This window comes from Heptranchias perlo, chromosome 2 (genome assembly GCF_035084215.1).
Source record: "Heptranchias perlo isolate sHepPer1 chromosome 2, sHepPer1.hap1, whole genome shotgun sequence".
Lineage (NCBI taxonomy): Eukaryota > Metazoa > Chordata > Chondrichthyes > Hexanchiformes > Hexanchidae > Heptranchias > Heptranchias perlo.
The window spans coordinates 98,938,656-98,959,225 of NC_090326.1; the positions used below are offsets into that span (position 1 = coordinate 98,938,656).

The window sequence follows — 20,570 nt, forward strand, 5'->3', positions numbered from 1 at the left end:
ACCCCTGGTTCTGGACTCCCCAGCCAGGGGAAACATCCTTGCATCTACCCTGTTGAGCCTTGTAAGAATTTTGTATGTTTCAATGAGTTCACCTCTCATTCTTCTAAACTCTAGAGAATACAGGCCAAGTCTACTCAATCTCTCCTCATGACAATCCCGCCATCCCAGGAATCAGTCAGGTCAACCTTCGATGCATTCACTCTATGGCAAGTATATCCTTGGGTAAAGAGACCAAAATTGTACGCAATACTCCAGGTGCGGTCTTACAAAGGCCCTATATAATTGCAGTGAGATATCTTTATTCCTGTACTCAAATCCTCTTGTAATAAAGGCCAACATACCATTTGCCTTCTTAGTTGCTTGCCGCACCTGCATGTTAGCTTTCAGTGACTCATATACAAGGACATCCAGGTCCCTTTTGAACATCAACATTTCCCAATCTCAACATTTAAAAAAAAAACTCTGCATTTCTGTTTTTCCTACCAAAGTGGATAACTTCACATTTTTCCACATTATATTCCATCTGCCATGTTCTTGCCCACTCACTTAGCCTGTCTATATCCCCTTAAACCCTCTTTGCATCCTCCTCACAACTCACGTTCCTCCCCCTGGTTTTGTGTCATCAGCAAACTTGGAAATATTACATTTGGTCCCCTCATCCAAATCATTGATACAGATTGTGAATGAGTTGAATAGACCTAAGCTCATTTCTTGTAAACCCTTGCAGCTGGAAGAGGACAAGAGATTTTAATGCCATTAGTTTGGCCTAGATTGGAACCCAGGTTAAAAATATGAAAGCACAGTGTATTAACTACTCTGTCCTTGTATAGAAATACTTTAAAGAAAATTGGGTTGCTATCATGAATCTCAATGTGTCTGCTGTGAGGGAAGTTATTGGCCAGGGGTTTCTGTTCAGTGATTATTTTTTTTTAAATAGATTTTTTTGCCCATTAAAGTGATCGTACTGGCAAGTGTAGAAGTGGAAAACCCTGGCCATTGTACTTTTGGAGATATTGCTTATCCTTGTGTTTTAATATTAGGAAAACTGTTATATTGGGTTGTACCACATGAGAAAGCTCATAATTATCATTGAATCATAGAGAGGTTACAGCACGGAAGGAGGCCATTTGGCCCCTCAAGTCCATGCCAGCTCTATGCAAGAGCAATCCAGCTAGTCCCACTCCCACACCCTAGCCCTGTGGCCCTGCAAAATTTTTTCTTTCAGGTACTTTTTCAGTTCCCTTTTGAAAGCCACGATTGAATCTGCCTCCACCACCTGCCTGGCAGTGCATTCCAGATCCTAATCACTCGCTGTGTAAAAAAGTTTTTCCTCTTGACATCTTTGGTTCTTTTGCCAATCACCTTAAATCTTTATCCACTGGTTCTTGACCCTTCCGCCAATGGGAACAGTTTCTCTCTATCTACATTTTAATGATTTTAAATACCTCTATCAAATCTCCTCTCGACCTTCTCTGTTCCAAGGAGAACAACCCCAGCTTCTCCAGCCTATCCACGTAACTGAAGTCCTCATCCCTGGCATCATTCTAGTAAATCTTTTCTGCACCCTCTCTAAGGGTGATTTTTCCTAAATTGCGGTGCCCAGAACTGGACACAGTACTCCAGCTGAGGCCTAACCAGTGTTTTATAAAGGTTTAGCATAACTTCCTTGCATTTGTACTCTATGCCTCTATTTATGAAGCCCAGGATCCCGTATGCTTTTTTTAACTGCATTCCCAACCTGCCTTGCCACTTTCAACGATTTGTTCACATATACCCCCAGATCTCTCTGTTCCTGTACCCCTTTTAGAGTTGTGCCCTCTCATTTATATTGCTTCTCCTCCTACTTACCGAAATGTATCACTTAGCATTTTTCTGTGTTAAATTTCATCTGCCACATGTCCGCCCATTTCACCAGCCTGTCTATATCCTCTTGAAGTCTATCACTATTCTTCTCGTTGTTCACTACACTTCCAAGTTTTGTATCATCTGCAAATTTTGAAATTGTGCCCTGTACACCCAAGTCAAAGTCATTAATATATATCAAGAAAAGCAGCGGTCCTAGTATCGACCCCTGAGGAACACCACTGTACACCTTCCTCCAGTCTGAAAAACAACCATTCACCACTACTCTCTTTCCTGTTACTTAGCCAATTTTGTATCTATGCTGCTATTGCCCCCTTTATTCTATGGGCTTCAATCTTGATGACAAGCCTATTATGCAGCACTTGATCAAACGCCTTTTGAAAGTCCATATACACCACATCAACTGCATTGCCCTCATCTACCCTCTCTGTTACCTCATCAAAATACTCTATCAAGTTAGTTAAACACGATTTGCCTTTAGCAAATCCGTGCTGGCTTTCGGATTATCGTTTCTTAAAGTTTCCCCACTGCTGAGGTTAAACTGACTGCCTGTAGTTGCTGGGTTTATCGTCACACCCTTTTTTGACCCTCCAGTCCTCTGGCACCACTCCCGTATCTAAGGATGTTTGGAAGATTATGGCCAGTACCTCCTAATTATAACAATCCTTTGCTTAGAGAGGTTGAGAAGTTAGGCCAAGAAAAACAACTGGAGCAAAATTTTCGAAGACTATTAATCCTGCTTTTAGTGCATTGCACCCAAAAACAGATATAATTTCCTCTTTTGGAATAGGAGGGGGAACAACTCAGGATTAAAATTAATGAATGTTGAATGAGAAAAGGCCATTTAGCCCATGAAGCTTATTTTGTTCACAGTCCATGTACAATCTAATCTATCATGAACTCTACCTCACTATTAAGTGTTCTGAAAAAGTTCTGCATAAATATTCCATGATCTCCGAAAAGCAATCGAATGTTAATCCATTATTTAACCCTGATCTGCTGCCCTTCACTGAGTGCACACAGCCAACCTCGGCTTTATTGTCTTCTCATTCCATTGAAAATTGGAGGGTTTTCAGACTACTTAATTGGTAATTACACAATTTTCCCATCACGTCAGCTGTGGAATAGTGTGTAGAATGGGGGGTTAAGGAAGGCATAAGATTTTTTTTGCATAGACTACAATAGCAAATTCTGAATTTTTAATATTGTTGCCATGTGCTGCAGATGAAACGCTACTGCAGAAGAGTGAATGATGTTACTTGTCAGTGTACAATTAAACCTGCCCGGTCACCTCCAAGACCGATGACAGATGGTCTTTACAGACACATTTTATGAAGCAGGTTGAAACTTGAATCATTAACTTGTTGTCTGGAGTGACATTCAGCTATTTACAAATATATACAAATGATCTTTATGATGCATTTTACTTTATAAAGATTAATAAGCTTGAATAGTAAGTCCTTGTTGGTTTCACATACTCTTGTCCCAAGAACTTTGTATTTTACGGTGCAATTTGCCAACCTGTAATAGGAAGCAAGGGCTGATGAATTTTTCCACGACGGTTGATTAGGTTACAGCTTCTAAAAATACTTAGTGTTGAAGAGGGGATCCCTTGAAATGACAGTTGGGCATAATTTTAGACACTTTGACATCAGCATAAGATAGAAGAACAGATCTAGTTAGAAGTTCTGTAATACTTTTGGCTTACACTACACATATAAACTTTGTATGTTGATAGTGACGCAGATAGAGCTTTCACTTTTAGCAAAGGGCATTGATTATCTGGAAAACTAATGTCGTGCCTTAGTTCCAGTATAATAACTGGCTTCTAGCCAAGCAGGTGGAACAGCTGTTTTGTTTTTGATCTTGTGGTTAATGCAACAGCGCAACAGTGCTGACAGTGAATAGGTTCCATTTTGTAGATAATGTCAACCTGTGCAGCAGAAAATAATGGCTTTTTGTTTTCTACTGCAGCAATATAGGTAATTCATACATAGTTTAGTAAAATCTTTTGTGCACAGTAGTGGGTGACTGATGTTATCATTGGGTAAGTTGAATCTATCTTAATTAATTTCTTTGGTGCAACAAATTAAATGATTTTCCCCAAAAGGGACTGTTGTGGTATAGCTTGTTGCTATGCCAGTGAGGGCAGTTTTGGAGTGCTAGGATATTGGTTTAAATTAATTACCTTGCATTTCTGGTAACTCGTGAAACCAGCTAGCTTGGAAGAGGGAAATGAAGTGCCTTTCTTCTCATTTCCCCCTTCTGGTTATAGTTGTGAACCTGGTCATGGAGGATATTGACAGAGGCCTGACAGCAAAACACTTGTGCTTTATCTGGGGATTAGTGTGTGACATGGGAGTATCTTAAGGTGGGGAAGAGACAGCTTTTTTTAAAATGATGGGTAGATGATTAGTCATTGTCCCATTGGTACATATTTATTTTAAGGTGTGATTTGATCAGAAAATAATTACAGTAACATTTTTTTCTCGATGAAATCCTTTATTAATGTGAGGAAACTAATTCTGAAAATAACTTCATTTTGACTAGGTTTTTTCCCACTCCCTCTGAATGTTTTACCCATCCCCTGAAGGTGCTGACTTGTTCTTGAATGGAAGAGAAATTCCACACTCTTGGTGGGGAGCCACGCTCACAGAGCATTTGGGTTGGAAATAGTGTTACGACAGTGTAGCTCCGCTTTTTTTCCCACCCTTTACTCCCTGTGAACATCATTTCTAACCAGGAAGCGTGGGATTTTGGATTACTCCAATACTTCAAAAAGGCAACATTGAGTTCTCTGGTACCTTCATTATGTGTTATGCGGGATAGTGGGAGCCATCACAGTTGAGCTGAACTTGTCCATGGCCATTGCTCACTTGCACGCTCTCAACAAGGAGTTCCTCAATAGCAATCAGGAAGAGAAAAACTTACCGACTTATTTACCAGCAATCCTCTCTCAGACCAGGGAAGCTAATTTAATGTTCCTAGGAGGAAATGATTGTAAATTGTTGCCCTTCAGTTTCTAAAAAACAAATGTAGGTCCTGCTTTATGTAGGGGAAATGGAGACATTTTTTGGAACATTACTGAATTTTTATTATTAAGTAGTAAAATATCTTTTTATTTGGAATACCATTTTGAATAGACCTTACTGACTAAAGAATGACTGACATTTAGAGTAGGTTATGTCTTTTTGTGGAATGACATGCTCTTTGTTTTTAAGTTTTGAGGGAGGAAAGTTCAATTTGTTTCCCTTTTCAATTTACATCCCCCCAACCCCAGGACTTATTGCACTTGAATCTTCATTAATTTTTTAATAATTCGTTTATGGGATGTGGGCATCGCTGGCAAGGCCAGCATTTATTGCCCATCCCTAATTGCCCTTGAGAAGGTGGTGGTGAGCTGCTGCCTGAACCGCTGCAGTCAGGTACGGTAGCACAGTGGTTATGTTACTGGACTAGTAATCCAGAGGCCTGGACTAAAATCCAGAGTCATGAGTTCAAATCCCGCCACGGCAGCTGGCGAATTTAAATTCAATTAATTAATTAAATTCAATTAATTGAATAAAAATCTGGAATTAAAATACTAGTATCAGTAATGATGGCCATAAAACTGTCGAAAAAATTGTCGTAAAAACCCATCTGGTTCACTAATGTCCTTTAGGAAAGGAAACCTGCCGTCCTTACCCGGTCTGGCCTATGTGACTCCAGACCTACAGCAATGTGGTTGATTCTTAATTGCCCTCTGAAATGGCCTAGCAAGCCACTCAGTTGTAAAATCTCGCTACGAAAAGTCATAATAAGAATAAAACTGGACCGACCACTAGGCACCGGACACGACAACGGCAAAACACCAAGCCCAGTCGACCCTGCAAGGTCCTCCTTACTAACATCTGGGGACTTGTGCCAAAATTGGGAGAGCTGTCCCACAGACTAGTCAAGCAACAGCCTGACATAGCCATACTCACAGAATCATACCTTTCAGCCAACGTCCCAGACTCTTCCATCACCATCCCTGGGTATGTCCTGTCCCACCGGCAGGACAGACCCACCAGAGGTGGCGGTACAGTGATATACAGTCAGGAGGGAGTGGCCCTGGGAGTCCTCAACATTGACTCTGGACCCCATGAAATCTCATGGCATCAGGTCAAACATGGGCAAGGAAACCTCCTGCTGATTACCACCTACCGTCCTCCCTCAGCTGATGAATCGGTCCTCCTCCATATCGAGCACCACTTGGAGGAAGCACTGAGGGTAGCAAGGGCACAAAATGTACTCTGGGTGGGGGACTTCAATGTCCATCACCAAGAGTGGCTCGGTAGCACCACCACTGACCGAGCTGGCCGAGTCCTGAAGGACATAGCTGCCAGACTGGGCCTGCGGCAGGTGGTGAGCGAACCAACACGACGACAAAACGTACTTGACCTCGTCCTCACCAATCTACCTGTCGCAAATGCATCTGTCCATGACAGTATTGGTAGGAGTGACCACCGCACAGTCCTCGTGGAGACGAAGTCCCGTCTTTGCACTGAGGACACCATCCAACGTGTTGTGTGGCACTACCACCGTGCTAAATGGGATAGATTCAGAACAGATCGAGCAGCTCAAAACTGGGCATCCATGAGGCGCTGTGGGCCATCAGCAGCCGCAGAATTGTATTGCAGCACAATCTGTAACCGCATGGCCCGGCATATTCCTCACTCTACCATTACCAACAAGCCAGGGGATCAACCCTGGTTCAATGAGGAGTGCAAAAGAGCATGCCAGGAGCAGCACCAGGCGTACCTAAAAATGAGGTGCCAACCTGGTGAAGCTACAACTCAGGATTACATGCATGCTAAACAGCGGAAGCAACATGCTATAGACAGAGCTAAGCGATTCCACAACCAACGGATCAGATCAAAGCTCTGCAGTCCTGCCACATCCAGTCGTGAATGGTGGTGGACAATTAAACAACTAACGGGAGGAGGAGGCTCTGTAAACATCCCCATCCTCAATGATGGCGGAGTCCAGCACGTGAGTGCAAAAGACGAGGCTGAAACGTTTGCAACCATCTTCAGCCAGAAGTGCCGAGTGGATGATCCATCTAAACCTCCTCCCGATATCCCCACCATCACGGAAGCCAGTCTTCGGCCAATTCGATTCACTCCACGTGATATCAAGAAATGGCTGAGTGCACTGGATACAGCAAAGGCTATGGGCCCCGACAACATCCCAGCTGTAGTGCTGAAGACTTGTGCTCCAGAGCTAGCTGCGCCTCGAGCCAAGCTGTTCCAGTACAGCTAGAACACTGGCATCTACCCGACAATGTGGAAAATTGCCCAGGTATGTCCTGTCCATAAAAAGCAGGACAAATCCAATCTGGCCAATTACCGCCCCATCAGTCTACTCTCAATCATCAGCAAAGTGATGGAAGGTGTCGTCGACAGTGCTATCAAGCGGCACTTACTCACCAATAACCTGCTCACCGATGCTCAGTTTGGGTTCCGCCAGGACCACTCTGCTCCAGACCTCATTACAGCCCTGGTCCAAACATGGACAAAAGAGCTGAATTCCAGAGGTGAGGTGAGAGTGACTGCCCTTGATATCAAGGCAGCATTTGACCGAGTGTGGCACCAAGGAGCCCGAGTAAAATTGAAGTCAATGGGAATCAGGGGGAAAACTCTCCAGTGGCTGGAGTCATACCGAGCACAAAGGAAGATGGTAGTGGTTGTTGGAGGCCAATAATCTCAGCCCCAGGATATTGCTGCAGGAGTTCCTCAGGGCAGTGTCCTCTGCCCAACCATCTTCAGCTGCTTCATCATTGACCTTCCCTCCATCATAAGGTCAGAAATGAGGATGTTCGCTGATGACTGCACAGTGTTCAATTCCATTCGCAACCCCTCAAATAATGAAGCAGTCCGAGCCCGCATGCAGCAAGACCTGGACAACATCCAGGCTTGGGCTCATAAGTGGCAAGTAACATTCTCGCCAGATAAGTGCCAGGCAATGACCATCTCCAACAAGAGAGAGTCTAACCACCTCCCCATGACATTCAACGGCATTACCATTGCCGAATCCCCCACCATCAACATCCTGGGGGTCACCATTGACCAGAAACTTAACTGGACCAGCCATATAAATACTGTGGCTGCTAGAGCAGGTCAGAGGCTGGTTATTCTGCAGCGAGTGACTCACCTCCTGACTCCCCAAAGCCTTTCCACCATCCACAAGGCACAAGTCAGGAGTGTGATGGAATACTCTCCACTTGCCTGGATGAGTGCAGCTCCAACAACACTCAAGAAGCTCGACACCATCCAAGATAAAGCAGCCCGCTTGATTGGCACCCCATCCACCACCCTAAACATTCACTCCCTTTAACAGCGGCGCACTATGGCTGCAGTGTGCACCATCCACAGGATGCACTGCAGCAACTCGCCAAGGCTTCTTCGACAGCACCTCCCAAACCTGCGACCTCTACCACCTAGAAGGACAAGAGCAGCAGGTACATGGGAACAACACCACCTGCACGTACCCCTCCAAGTCACACACCATCCCGACTTGGAAATATATCGCCGTTCCTTCATTGTCGCTGGGTCAAAATCCTGGAACTCCCTTCATAACAGCACTGTGGGAGAACCGTCACCACACGGACTGCAGCGGTTCAAGAAGGCGGCTCACCTCCACCTTCTCAAGGGCAATTCGGGATGGGCAATAAATGCTGGCCTTGCCAGCGACGCCCACATCCCGTGAACGAATAAAAAAATAAAGTCCGTGTGGTGAAGGTTCTCCCACAGTGCTGTTAGGTGGAGAGTTCCAGGATTTTGACCCAGCGACGATGAAGGAAATTTCCAAGTTGGGATGGTGTGTGACTTGGAGGGGAACATGTAGGTTGTTCCCATGTGCCTGCTGCCCTCGTCCTTCTAGGTGGTAGAGGTCACGAGTTTGTGGTGCTGTCGAAGAAGCCTTGCCGAGTTGCTGCAGTGCATCCTGTGGATGGTACACACTGCAGCCACAGTGAGCCGGTGGTGAAGGGAGTGAATGTTTAGGGTGGTGGATGGGGTGCCAATCAAGCGGGCTGCTTTGTCCTGGATGGTGTCGAGCTTCTTGAATGTTGTTGGAGCTGCACTCATCCAGGCAAGTGGAGAGTATTCCATCACACTCCTGACTTGTGCCTTGTAGATGGTGGAAAGGCTTTGGGGAGTCAAGAGGTGAGTCACTCGCCGCAGAATACCCAGCCTCTGACCTGCTCTCGTAGCCACAGTATTTATGTGGCTGTTCCAGTTAAGTTGCTGGTCGATGGTGACCCCCAGGATGTTGACTGTGGGTGATTCGGTGATGGTAATGCCGTTGAATGTCAAGGGGAGGTGGTTAGACACTCTCTTATTGGAGATAGTCATTGCCTGGTACTTGTCTGGCGGAATATTACTTGCCACTTATGAGCCCAAGCCTGGATGTTGTCCAGGTCTTGCTGCATGTGGGCACGGACTGCCTAATTATCTGAGGGGTTGCGAATGGAACTGAACACTATGCAACCATCAGCAAACATCCCCATTTCTGACCTTATGATGGAGGGAAGGTCATTGATGAAGCAGCTGAAGATGGTTGGGCCTAGGACACTGCCCTGAGGAACTCCTACAGCAGTGTCCTGGGGCTGAGATGATTGGCCTCCAACAACCACTACCATCTTCCCTTGTGCCAGGTATGACTCCAGCCACTGGAGAGTTTTCCCCCTGATTCCCTTTGACTTCAATTTTACTCGGGCTCCTTGGTGCCACACTCAGTCAAATGCTGTCTTGATGTCAAGGGCAGTCACTCTCACCTCACCTCTGGAATTCAGCTCTTTTGTCCATGTTTGGACCAAGGCTGTAATGAGGTCTGGAGCCGAGTGGAACCCAAACTGAGCATCGGTGAGCAGGTTATTGGTGAGTAAATGCCACTTGATAGCACTGTCGACGACACCTTCCATCACTTTGCTGATGATTGAGAGTAGACTGATGGGTTGTTAATTGGTTGGATTGTATTTGTCCTGCTTTTGTGGACAGGACATACCTGGGCAATTTTCCACATTGTCGGGTAGATGCCAGTGTTGTAGCTGTACTGCAACAGCTTGGCTGGAGGCATGGCTAGTCCTGGAGCACAAGTCTTCAGCACTACAGCCGGGATGTTGTCGGAGCCTGTCGCCTTTGCTGTATCCAGTGCTCTCAGCCGTTTCTTGGTATCACGTGGAGTGAATCGAATTGGCTGAAGACTGGCTTCTGTGATGGTGGGGATATTGGGAGGAGGCCGAGATGGATCATCCACTCGGCACTTCTGGCTGAAGATGATTGCAAACGCTTCAGCCTTGTCTTTTGCACTCACTTGCTGGCCTCTGCGATCATTGAGGATGGGGATGTTTACAGAGCCTCCTCCTCCCGTCAGTTGTTTAATTGTCGACCACCATTCACGACTGGATGTGGCAGGACTGCAGAGCTTTGATCTGTTTGAGATGTTATCATCCCATTCCCCATGGCTGTATCGTTATATTTATGCCCCCTCCTCTTCATTTCTGTGTAACATCAGCAAGTATGGGTTCAACTTTCACATATGCAGATGATGCCTAGCTCTTCCCCCTCCCCCTCCCTTGCTGCACTCTTCAGCTGCCTGTTTGACATTGGGACCTAATGAGCCAAAATTTCATGTTGATAAAACAGATGGCATCCTCTTTGGCTCCTGCCAGCATTTACTTTCCTCCGACCTTGGCTTCATCAACTAGCGTCACTTCAGGCTAAGTCCAGAGGTGATAACTCGTCTCCATTATAAATATATTGAAAACCTTTAAAATCTTGCACTCTGAATCTAAATTGATTGAACACTATTCAGCAGATTACCACAGTTCAACACTAATTAAATGGAAAAGAAATTGCCACCTATCAGCAAGCTATATGACCTGACTTATCACCTTACTGACTCACGTGTATTTTTATGTCAAATTGTTTAAAATTATTTAAAACCAACTAACGAAAGAGGAAAAAACTTTTAAAACAAGCTTCCAAAATATTTATTGTATTGATGTAGAGCATGTGATGCATTTACAGAAATCATTTGTCGTTTTATTCTGTGCACTCTGCTCAATTGCACATTAAATATTTTGAATGTTAATTTTATATAGGCACAATAGTTTTTCCCTCAGATTTCAAAATCTCCTTTTTAAAATTAGTCTTTCACTTTCTTACCAAATTTATTTCCTCCCCTCCTGAAGCATTGACTGCTCCCTGGAATACAGTGACACAAATGTTCTACAGTACTTGACTCACGCAGCCACAGTATGAACCTCAATCGTGAGTTTGGCAGGCTATTTGAGTGGGATGTCACAGCCAAGCCCAGTCTTATCCTTACCGATATCGGCACGTGCACTTCCAGCATGGGTCACTGAAACCTTCGCCATTTTTCCACACCCCTACTTTCTGCCTAGCCCAGGAGCACTGAGATCCCTATCGCTTTCCCGATGGGTCACAAAACTCAGTCCAGGAATTCAACCTGCATCCTTTCTGGTCTGTGGCTCAATTTCTCACTCGGTAAACTTAAGGTACCAACAGGGAACCCTAAAATTAGAGTTCTAAATGTTTAAAGTACTGCTGAGTGGAATGTGTGTTCCTGAAAATATGGTAGAATGATCTTGTATTATCAGAATATTAAACATGTAGAACTCTAATTAGGAACAGACTTATTTAATTCCTTTAGTTTGTCTAAGAAAAGAACAGTTCTAGTTTGTAACTTGATTTGAACTTCGCTTTAAAAGCTTTATTTTCTGCCACAATTGAAGGTTTCTGATCAATTCATTTTTTTGGCAATCGAGCATTTTATATGGATTATAACCATGATTTTCCTGTAGATGGCAGTATTCTATATCATACTGACAACTTGCTCAGATGTATTTTATCACACTATCTATAGTCATTGCAGCCGTCTTGTGCAGCAGGCATATAGGGATAGAAATTGGTTACTGTTGCACCCGTTTTCCAGGCCAAAAATAATCAATTTTGAAGGACTCTGTTCTGCACTCCAAGGACGCCTGCAAAACGTCTGACATCATATTGGCCTCGGGCAATATTCAGGCGGTCGCCTAAACAGGCAGTAGGCCACTTGCCCATGCTAATGAGTTGCCGAACACCTGGTTTAGGATTCCTTGGAGGAAATTGGGCTGCCCCAAGCAGAGCAGGCGCTGGGCTTGTTCTGCTCAGGTTTTGCTGCCGTGAATGCAACCCTGCAAGTGGCTGCCACCAAAACAATAAGTAAAAAATTTTCTTTTAAGTTTAATGTGGAGTCATGAGGAGCAGGCATGCTCCTTCCAGCTCCACAGCACTCCTGCCAGCTGAGATCGGCCTCCCACCTGCTGCCTCCCCTTCCCGGGACTAACCTGAGGGCGCTGCCAACGAAGTGAGCGGCCCAAAATTCAATCCCCCTGAAGGGTGGGCTGTCTGTGGAGGCACATCAGGTGCTAGCAGCTCGCCCAGAATATTTAAATAAGCCCCAATTTCTGGTCGGCCTCGGGCCTTTCAGTTTGGATGTGTGCTGCTTGCGCAGTGCTGAACTTGGGCCCAAAAATAGGCCCAAGCGAATTTCGTCCCCATAGTGTCTTAATAGCACTAGGTAATTTGAATATCACCTACTTGACACCTGGTGATTTGTGACACTAGGCATTGTTCACATTGTGAAGGCCTCACAAAATAGGACAGAAATAATCTGGTCTTCCCTTTTTTTGTTTGAGAACTGTCTTTGTTTTTGAAAAATTTGGACCATGAAAGAATAGCTCATAACTCGGCCTTACAAATTGAGCTTGATGCCTCGTTTTAAGAAAGCTTTACAATAATTATAAATGGAAAAAAAACATAAAATGCAGCTGAAGTCTGTTAATTTGAAGACTTCAATTGAAAACAAATAATCACATTTTCCGTAATTGTCCCAATGAGTAAAAATATTAAATTAAATAGAATCCTCTTTCATAGCAGCATCTTTATGTACTACTTCCAAATTTAGTGGAACCAGTTTCTTCCTGTTAAATTGTATTCCACTCAGTTTACCATAAACTTCACTGTCCACCATTTGTCAAAATCGGAAAGTAACAAATGTGTGTTGCAGCATTAATCTCTTCAGTTATGATTCCACTGAACCACAGGTTGTGCACCATGTAGGAGTGCATTTGATCTATTTAAATTCTTGAGTTCTAATGTTTTCGGTGTGCAAAGCTGAGGTTTATTGTCAGTATTTTCTTTATTTTACGAAGGAGGGGGATAGAAACAAACGTGCCTTCAGCATTGATTTGTCCCTTGCAATATCAATGCCATCACCAATTAAAATCAGTAAGATTGAATGAAAAGTTCATTTGTGTTTGATCTGTTTATTTTTAAATGAAATTCTTCAATCTGTCTCTTCAGTTGGTATACAGCTGAGATTAATTTTCAGTATTTATTTTGAGGTTGCGAGAAGGGATATGTACAGATAACCATCCATTATCTCAAATCATTAGTAATATCCATTGGTAACACGTGCCTGAGATAATATCTCCCAAAACTGCATCATGATCTGGTTAACACCAGTAATACAGAGCAATAGCATTCAAGAAAAATAAATCACTCAGTCTGGGACATAATTGCTTTTTGTTTTTTCCCCATCTGTCTTACTCATTGACCTACGCTGGGTAACCTTTTCAGCCTTTTTTGTAACTTCAGCCACTTTTCAATACAGATTTTGCTATAGAATATAAGCTAAAACTAAACTTCATAAAACTAAACAATCATAAAACTTGTTTAATTTTCAACGTTGCTAATTGCTGTTGAGAGACATTTCTCGACCAGCAATAAAGAAATATATTTGTCTATAGCATGTCTCAATAAATCTTAGAATGCAACTAACATGTCAAACATATGCTAAAAAGAAAATCTACAAATCCTGGAAGTATACAGCATGTTAGTCAAGTATGGAATTCCAGCAGGTGAGTCAGATGGTCGTTTGGGGTTCAAGCCCACCCAGGAACTTGAGCACATAATCTAGGCTGACACTTCAGTGCAGTACTGAGAGGGTGCTGCACCGTCGGAGGTGCCGTCTTTCAGATGAGCCGTTAAATTGAGGGCCCATCTGCTCTCTCAGGTGGATGTGAAAGATTCCATGGCACTATTCGAAGAAAAGCAGGGGTGTTCTCCTGGTGTCCTGGCCAATATTTATCCCTCAACCAACATCACTAAACAAAACTGATTACCTGGTCATTTGCCTCATTACTGTTTGTGGGAACTTGCTTTGCACAAATTGGCTGCCATGTTTCCTACACTACAACAATGACTACACTTCAAAACTGCATCATTGACTATTTAGTGCTTTGGGATGTCTCGATCATGAATGGCACTATATAATTGCAAGTTCTTTTATTGAATAATTTTTATTCAACATTAACATATTTATTTTGGTCTCGAGGAACAGAGTAGATGGTCACAAAGTAAACATTGATATTAACGCATCTTGTTGAGTGACAGATCTATTTAACATAAAAAAACTTGGGCAATAGAGCTCTTTTCAAATATGCTACCTTAATCTATGGATTCAAAGTAAAGGAAAAATGTTGTATTTGCTAAATATTTGTCTTTAGAAGGTCTTAACTTATGAAAAACGATATAAAACAGACTGTAGATTTATGTTCAAATCTTTAAATATGACCTATTTAGATTGTAGCCTGGTTACACATTGAGTGCTATTCATTCTGATCTTAAGCAGTTTGTTTACTCTTTTCACTACCAAGAACGGTGTGAAAATTTCTATTAAAATGCATGAGAATTTTTCAAATGTGTTTATGTTGACTCTTTTTGTAACTCATTGAAGTAAAACTTCTGTTGCATGTGTAGTCTCCACAGAAGGGAAGTTATCTGCTTATTAGTTTAAATTGTAAGTTTTGGTGTTTTTTTTTCATGGGATGTGTACGTCGCTGGCAAGACCAACATTTATTGCCCATCCCTAATTTCCCTTGAGAAAGTGGTGGTGAGCCGCAGCCTTGAACCGCTACAGTCAGTGTGGTGAAGGTTCTCCCACAGTGCTGTTAGGTAGGGAGTTCCAGGATTTTGACCCAGCGACTATGAAGGAACAGCGGTATATTTCCAAGTCGGGATGGTGTGTGACTTGGAGGGGAATGTGCAGGTGGTGTTGTTCCCATGCGCCTGCTGCCCATGACCTTCTAGATGGTAGAGGTCACGGGTTTGGGAGGTGCTGTCGAAAATACCTTGGTGAGTTGCATCGTGTCGGTGGTACACACTGCAGCCACAGTGTGCTGGTGGTGAAGGGAGTGAATGTTTAGGATGGTGAATGGGGTGCCAATCAAGCGGGCTGCTTTGTCCTGGATGGTGTCAAGCTTCTTGAGTGTTGTTGGAACTGCACTCATCAGGCAAGTGGAGAGTATTCCATCACACTCCTGACTTGAGCCTTGTAGATGGTGGAAAGGCTTTGGGGAGTCGGGAGGTGAGTCACTCGCCGCAGAATACCCAGCCTCTGACCTGCTCTTGTAGCCACAGTATTTATATGGCTGGTCCAGTTAAGTTGCTGGTCAATGGTGACCCCCCAGGATGTTGATGGTGGGGGATTCGGCGATGGTAATGCCGTTGAATGTCATGGGGAGGTGGTTAGATGCTCTCTTGTTGGAGATGGTCATTGCCTGGCACTTATTTGGCGGGAATGTTACTTGCCACTTATCAGCCCAAGCCTGGACGTTGTCCAGGTCTTGCTGCATGTGGGCACAGACTGCTTCATTATGTATGGGATTGTGAATGGAACGGAACACTGTGCAATCATCAGCGAACATCCCCATTTCTGTCCTTATGATTGAGGGAAGGTCATTGATGAAGCAGCTGAAGATGATTGGACCTACAACAGTACTCTGAGGAACTCCTGCAGCAATGTCCTGGGGCTGAGATGATTGGCCTCCAACAACCACTACCATCTTCCTTTGTGCTAGGTATGACTCCAGCCACTGGAGAGTTTTCCCCCTGATTCTCATTGACTTCAATTTTACTGGGGCTCCTTGGTGCCCCACTCGGTTAAATGCTGCCTAGATGTCAAAGGCAGTCACTCTCACCTCACTTCACTTCAGGTATTCAGCACTTTTGTCCATGTTTGCACCAAGGCTGTAATGGGGTCTGGAGGCGCGTGGTCCTGGCGGAACCCAAACTGAGCATCGGTGAGCAGATTGTTGGTGAGTAAATGCAGCTTGATAGCACTGTCGACGACAGCTTCCGTCACTTTGCTGATAATTGAGAGTAGACTGTGGGATGGTAATTGACCGGATTGGATTCGTCCTGCTTTTTGTGGACAGGACATATCTGGGCAATTTTCCACATTGTCGGGTAGATGCCAGTGTTGTTGCGGTACTGGAAAAACTTGGCTAGAGGCACGGCTATTACTGGAGCACAAGTCTTCAGCACTACAGCCGGGATGTTGTCAGGGCCCGTAGCCTTTGCTGTATCCAGTGCACTAAGCTGTTTTTTGACATTACGTGAAATGAATCGAATTGGCTGAAGATTGGTTTCTGTAATGGTGGGGATATCGGGAGGAGGCCGAGATGGATCATCCACTCGGCACTTCTGGCTGAAAATGGTTGCAAACGCTTCAGCCTTGTCTTTTGCACTCACGTACTGGCCTCTGCCATCATTGAGGATGGGGATGTTCACAGAGCTTCCTCCTCCCGTTGTTTAATTGTACACCACCTTTCACGACTGGATGTGGCAGGACTGCAGAGCTTTGATCTGATCCGTTGGTTGTGGAATCACTTAGCTCTGTCTATATAGCATGTTTATGGGTACAGTAGTGTAGTGGTTATGTAACTAAACTAGTAATCCAGAGGCCTGGACTAATAATCCAGTGAATGGGAGTTCAAATCCCACCATGGCAGTTTGAGAATTTAAATTCCGTTTAACCAATCTGGAAATCTGGGGGAGAAAAAAGCTGTTATCAGTAAAAGTGACCATAAAGCTATTGGATTGTCATTAAAAACCCAACTGGTTCATTAATGTCCTTTTAGAGGATATAACGTATAGGGTGGATAAAGGGGAACCAGTGGACATAGTGTATTTAGACTTCCAGAAGGCATTCGACAAGGTGCCACATAAAAGATTATTACTTAAGATAAAAAATCACGGGATTGGGGGTAATATTCTGGCATGGGTGGAGGATTGGTTATCGAACAGGAAGCAGAGAGTTGGGATAAATGGTTCATTTTCGGACTGGCAACCAGTAACCAGTGGTGTTCCACAGGGGTCGGTGCTGGGTCCCCAACTCTTTACAATCTATATTAACGATTTGGAGGAGGGGACCGAGTGCAACATATCAAAATTTGCAGATGATACAAAGATGGGAGGGAAAGTAGAGAGTGAGGAGGACATAAAAAACCTGCAAGGAGATATAGACAGGCTGGGTGAGTGGGCGGAGATTTGGCAGATGCAATATAATATTGGAAAATGTGAGGTTATGCACTTTGGCAGGAAAAATCAGAGAGCAAGTTATTTTCTTAATGGCGAGAGACTGGAAAGTACTGCAGTACAAAGGGATCTGGGGGTCCTAGTGCAAGAAAATCAAAAAGTTGGTATGCAGGTGCAGCAGGTGATCAAGAAAGCCAACGGAATGTTGGCTTTTATTGCTAGGGGGATAGAATATAAAAACAAGGAGGTATTGCTGCAGTTATATAAGGTATTGGTGAGACCGCACCTGGAATACTGCATACAGTTTTGGTCTCCATACTTAAGAAAAGACATACTTGCTCTCGAGGCAGTACAAAGAAGGTTCACTCGGTTAATCCCGGGGATGAGGGGGTGGACATATGAGGAGAGGTTGAGTAGATTGGGACTCTACTCATTGGAGTTCAGAAGAATGAGAGGCGATCTTATTGAAACATATAAGATTGTGAAGGGTCTTGATCGGGTGGATGCAGTAAGGATGTTCCCAAAGATGGGTGAAACTAGAACTAGGGGGCATAATCTTAGAATAAGGGGCTGCTCTTTCAAAACTGAGATGAGGAGAAACTTCTTCACTCAGAGGGTGGTCGGTCTGTGGAATTTGCTGCCCCAGGAAGCTGTGGAAGCTACATCATTAGATAAATTTAAAACAGAAATAGACAGTTTCCTAGAAGTAAAGGGAATTAGGGGTTATGGGGAGCGGGCAGGAAATTGGACATGAAGCTGAGTTCGGATCGGTCAATGCCCTGTGGGTGGCGGAGAGGGCCCAGGGGCTATGTGGCCGGGTCCTGCTCCGACTTCTTGTGTTCTTTAGATTTGTGGTTGGGATCAGATCAGCCATGATCTTATTGAATGGCGGAGCAGGCTCGAGGGGCCGATTGGCCTACTCCTGCTCCAATTTCTTATGTTCTTATGTTCTTATGTTCTTCTGCTGTTTAGCATGCATGTAGTCCTGTGTTGTAGCTTCACCAGTTTGGCACCTCATTTTTAGGTATGCTTGTTGCTGTTCCTGGCATGCTCTTCTACACCCCTCATTGAACCAGGGTTGATCCCCTGGCTTGTTGATAATGGTAGAGAAAGGAATATGCCAAGCCATGAGGTTACAGATTGTTTTGGAATACAATTCTGCTGCTGGCCCACACCGCCTCATGGATGCCTAGTTTTGAGCTGCTAGATCTGTTTTGAATCTATCCCGTTTATGGTTTCCTCAGTGTGAAGACAGGACTTCGTCCCCATAAGGACTGTGCGGTGGTCACTCCTACCAATACTGTCATGGACAGGTGCACCTATGGCAGGTAGATTGGTGAGGACAAGGTCAAGTCGGTTTTTCTCTTGTGTTGGTTCGCTCACCACCTGCCGCAGGCCCAGTCTGGCAGCTATGTCCTTCAGGACTTGGTTAGCTCGGTCAGTAGTGCCACTCTTGGTGATGGACATTGAAGTCCTCCACCCAGAGTACATTCTGTGCCCTAGCTACCCTCAGTGCTTCCTCCAAGTGGTGCTCAACATGGAGGAGGATTGATTCATCAGCTGAGGGAGGGTGGTAGGTGGTAATCAGCAAGAGGTTTCCTTGCCCATGTTTGACCTGATGTCATGAGATGTCCTTATTGTATACCACTGTACCGCCACCTCTAGTGGGTCTGTCCTGCCGGTGAAACAGGACATACCCAGGAATGGTGATGGAAGAGTCTGGGACGTTGGCTGAAAGGTATGATTCTGTGAATATGGCTATGTCAGGCTGTTGCTTGACTAGTCTGTGGGACAGCTCTCCCAATTTTGGCACAAGTACCCAGATGTTGGTGAGGAGGACTTCGCAGGGTCGCCTGGCTTAGTTTGCCTTTGTTGTGTCCGGTGCCTAGTGGTCCGATGCCGGATGGCCCGTCCGTTTTTATTCTTATTGTGACTTTCTTATATGCATTTGTGCAGCATAAAAGTATGCCAGACACTTAAGGCTGTCCATTATTTCATTCTAGGTCATCTTTTGGTGGATGGGCTACTTCACTTCCGGACAGTCTAGTCAACGATGTAGATTACTTCAGTTTTCTGTTTTCTACACTGACAGGTGCTTACCGTTCACTTTTCTTTAACTTGCATTTAAAAACTAAAATTCATGATTTTGTTTGAATGCAGTAAACAATGGATTCCACAAATTCACTTTTTTCTGTAGTCTATTTTTTTTCTCAATAAGCCCAATTTGTTCATAGTCGTCCAACCATACATCTCTACTGTATACACACAATCACTGTCATGTTTCACTCGTGATATGTAAATTTCATAGGCCTTTTTAAATGAAATATATTATCTTCATACAATTACAGTAGCAAGCAGTACAGAATTTCTTTTATACCGATGTGTTTTTTAAGAAAAGTCCGAATGGCATTCCGGGAACATATTGGAATGCAAGCATGCAGTTGCAAAGCAGTGGATGAGGTTGGTTTTATTTCTCCAAATTACTGGGTTACTAATCTCAGGCAGGATTTTAAGAGGTGCAGTTCGGAGATACCTCCCAAATGTGGAGGAGAAAAATTAGGACACAGTCGTCCTTGGGTTGCTGTTGCATTCCTTCTGGTACCCAAATCTGAGGTCGTTGATGTAGGCCTGGGAGCATATTGTCTGCTGTGCACCCCCTTGGCCACATTATTTTGTTTTTGGCCAGTGGATATTTGTACGTGTGGGAAACCATCATTGTTCTTAAGAGTTTCCAAACCAAGCTACCAAGCAATCCACACTGAGTTCCTGATTGCCCTACTATGGACTACACATGCTCTCCTTTTGGGGACATACCCAACTTACCCAAGACCAAGAAACTTTGGTGCAGGTTGGCATGAACCATTGATCATAGAAAGTTATGGCACAGAAGGAGGCTATTCGGCCCATCGTGTCTGTGCCGGCCGTAAAAGAGCAATCCAGCTTAATCCCACTTTCTAGCACTTGGTCCATAGCCCTGTAGGTTTTGGCACTTCAAGTGCACATCTAAGTACCTTTTAAATGAGTGGAGGGTTTCTGCCTCCTACCACCCTTTCAGGCTGTGAGTTCCAGACCCCCACCACCCTCTGGGTGGAAAAAAATACTCCTCAGCACCCCTCTAATCCTTCTACCAATTACTTGAAATCTATGCCCCTTGGTCACTGACCCCCTCTGCTAAGGGAAATAAGTCCTCCCTATCTACTCTATCTAGGCCCCTCATAATTTTATATACCTCAATTAAATCTCCTCTCTGCCTCCTTTGTTCCAAAGAAAACAACCCTAGCCTATCTAATCTTTCCT

General features: G+C 44.2%; 1 protein-coding gene across 2 annotated transcripts in view; it reads left to right on the forward strand.

Annotated features, from left to right (window-relative positions):
- The window catches only part of tex10 (testis expressed 10), a 139,019-nt gene that overhangs the window by 57,948 nt on the left and 60,501 nt on the right, over window positions 1-20,570 (forward strand). For both annotated transcript variants that reach the window (XM_068004919.1, XM_068004927.1), the window contains exon 10: window positions 19,277-19,365. In XM_068004919.1, coding sequence (XP_067861020.1) covers window positions 19,277-19,365 — 89 coding nt within the window. The remainder of the gene's footprint in view (window positions 1-19,276; window positions 19,366-20,570) is intronic.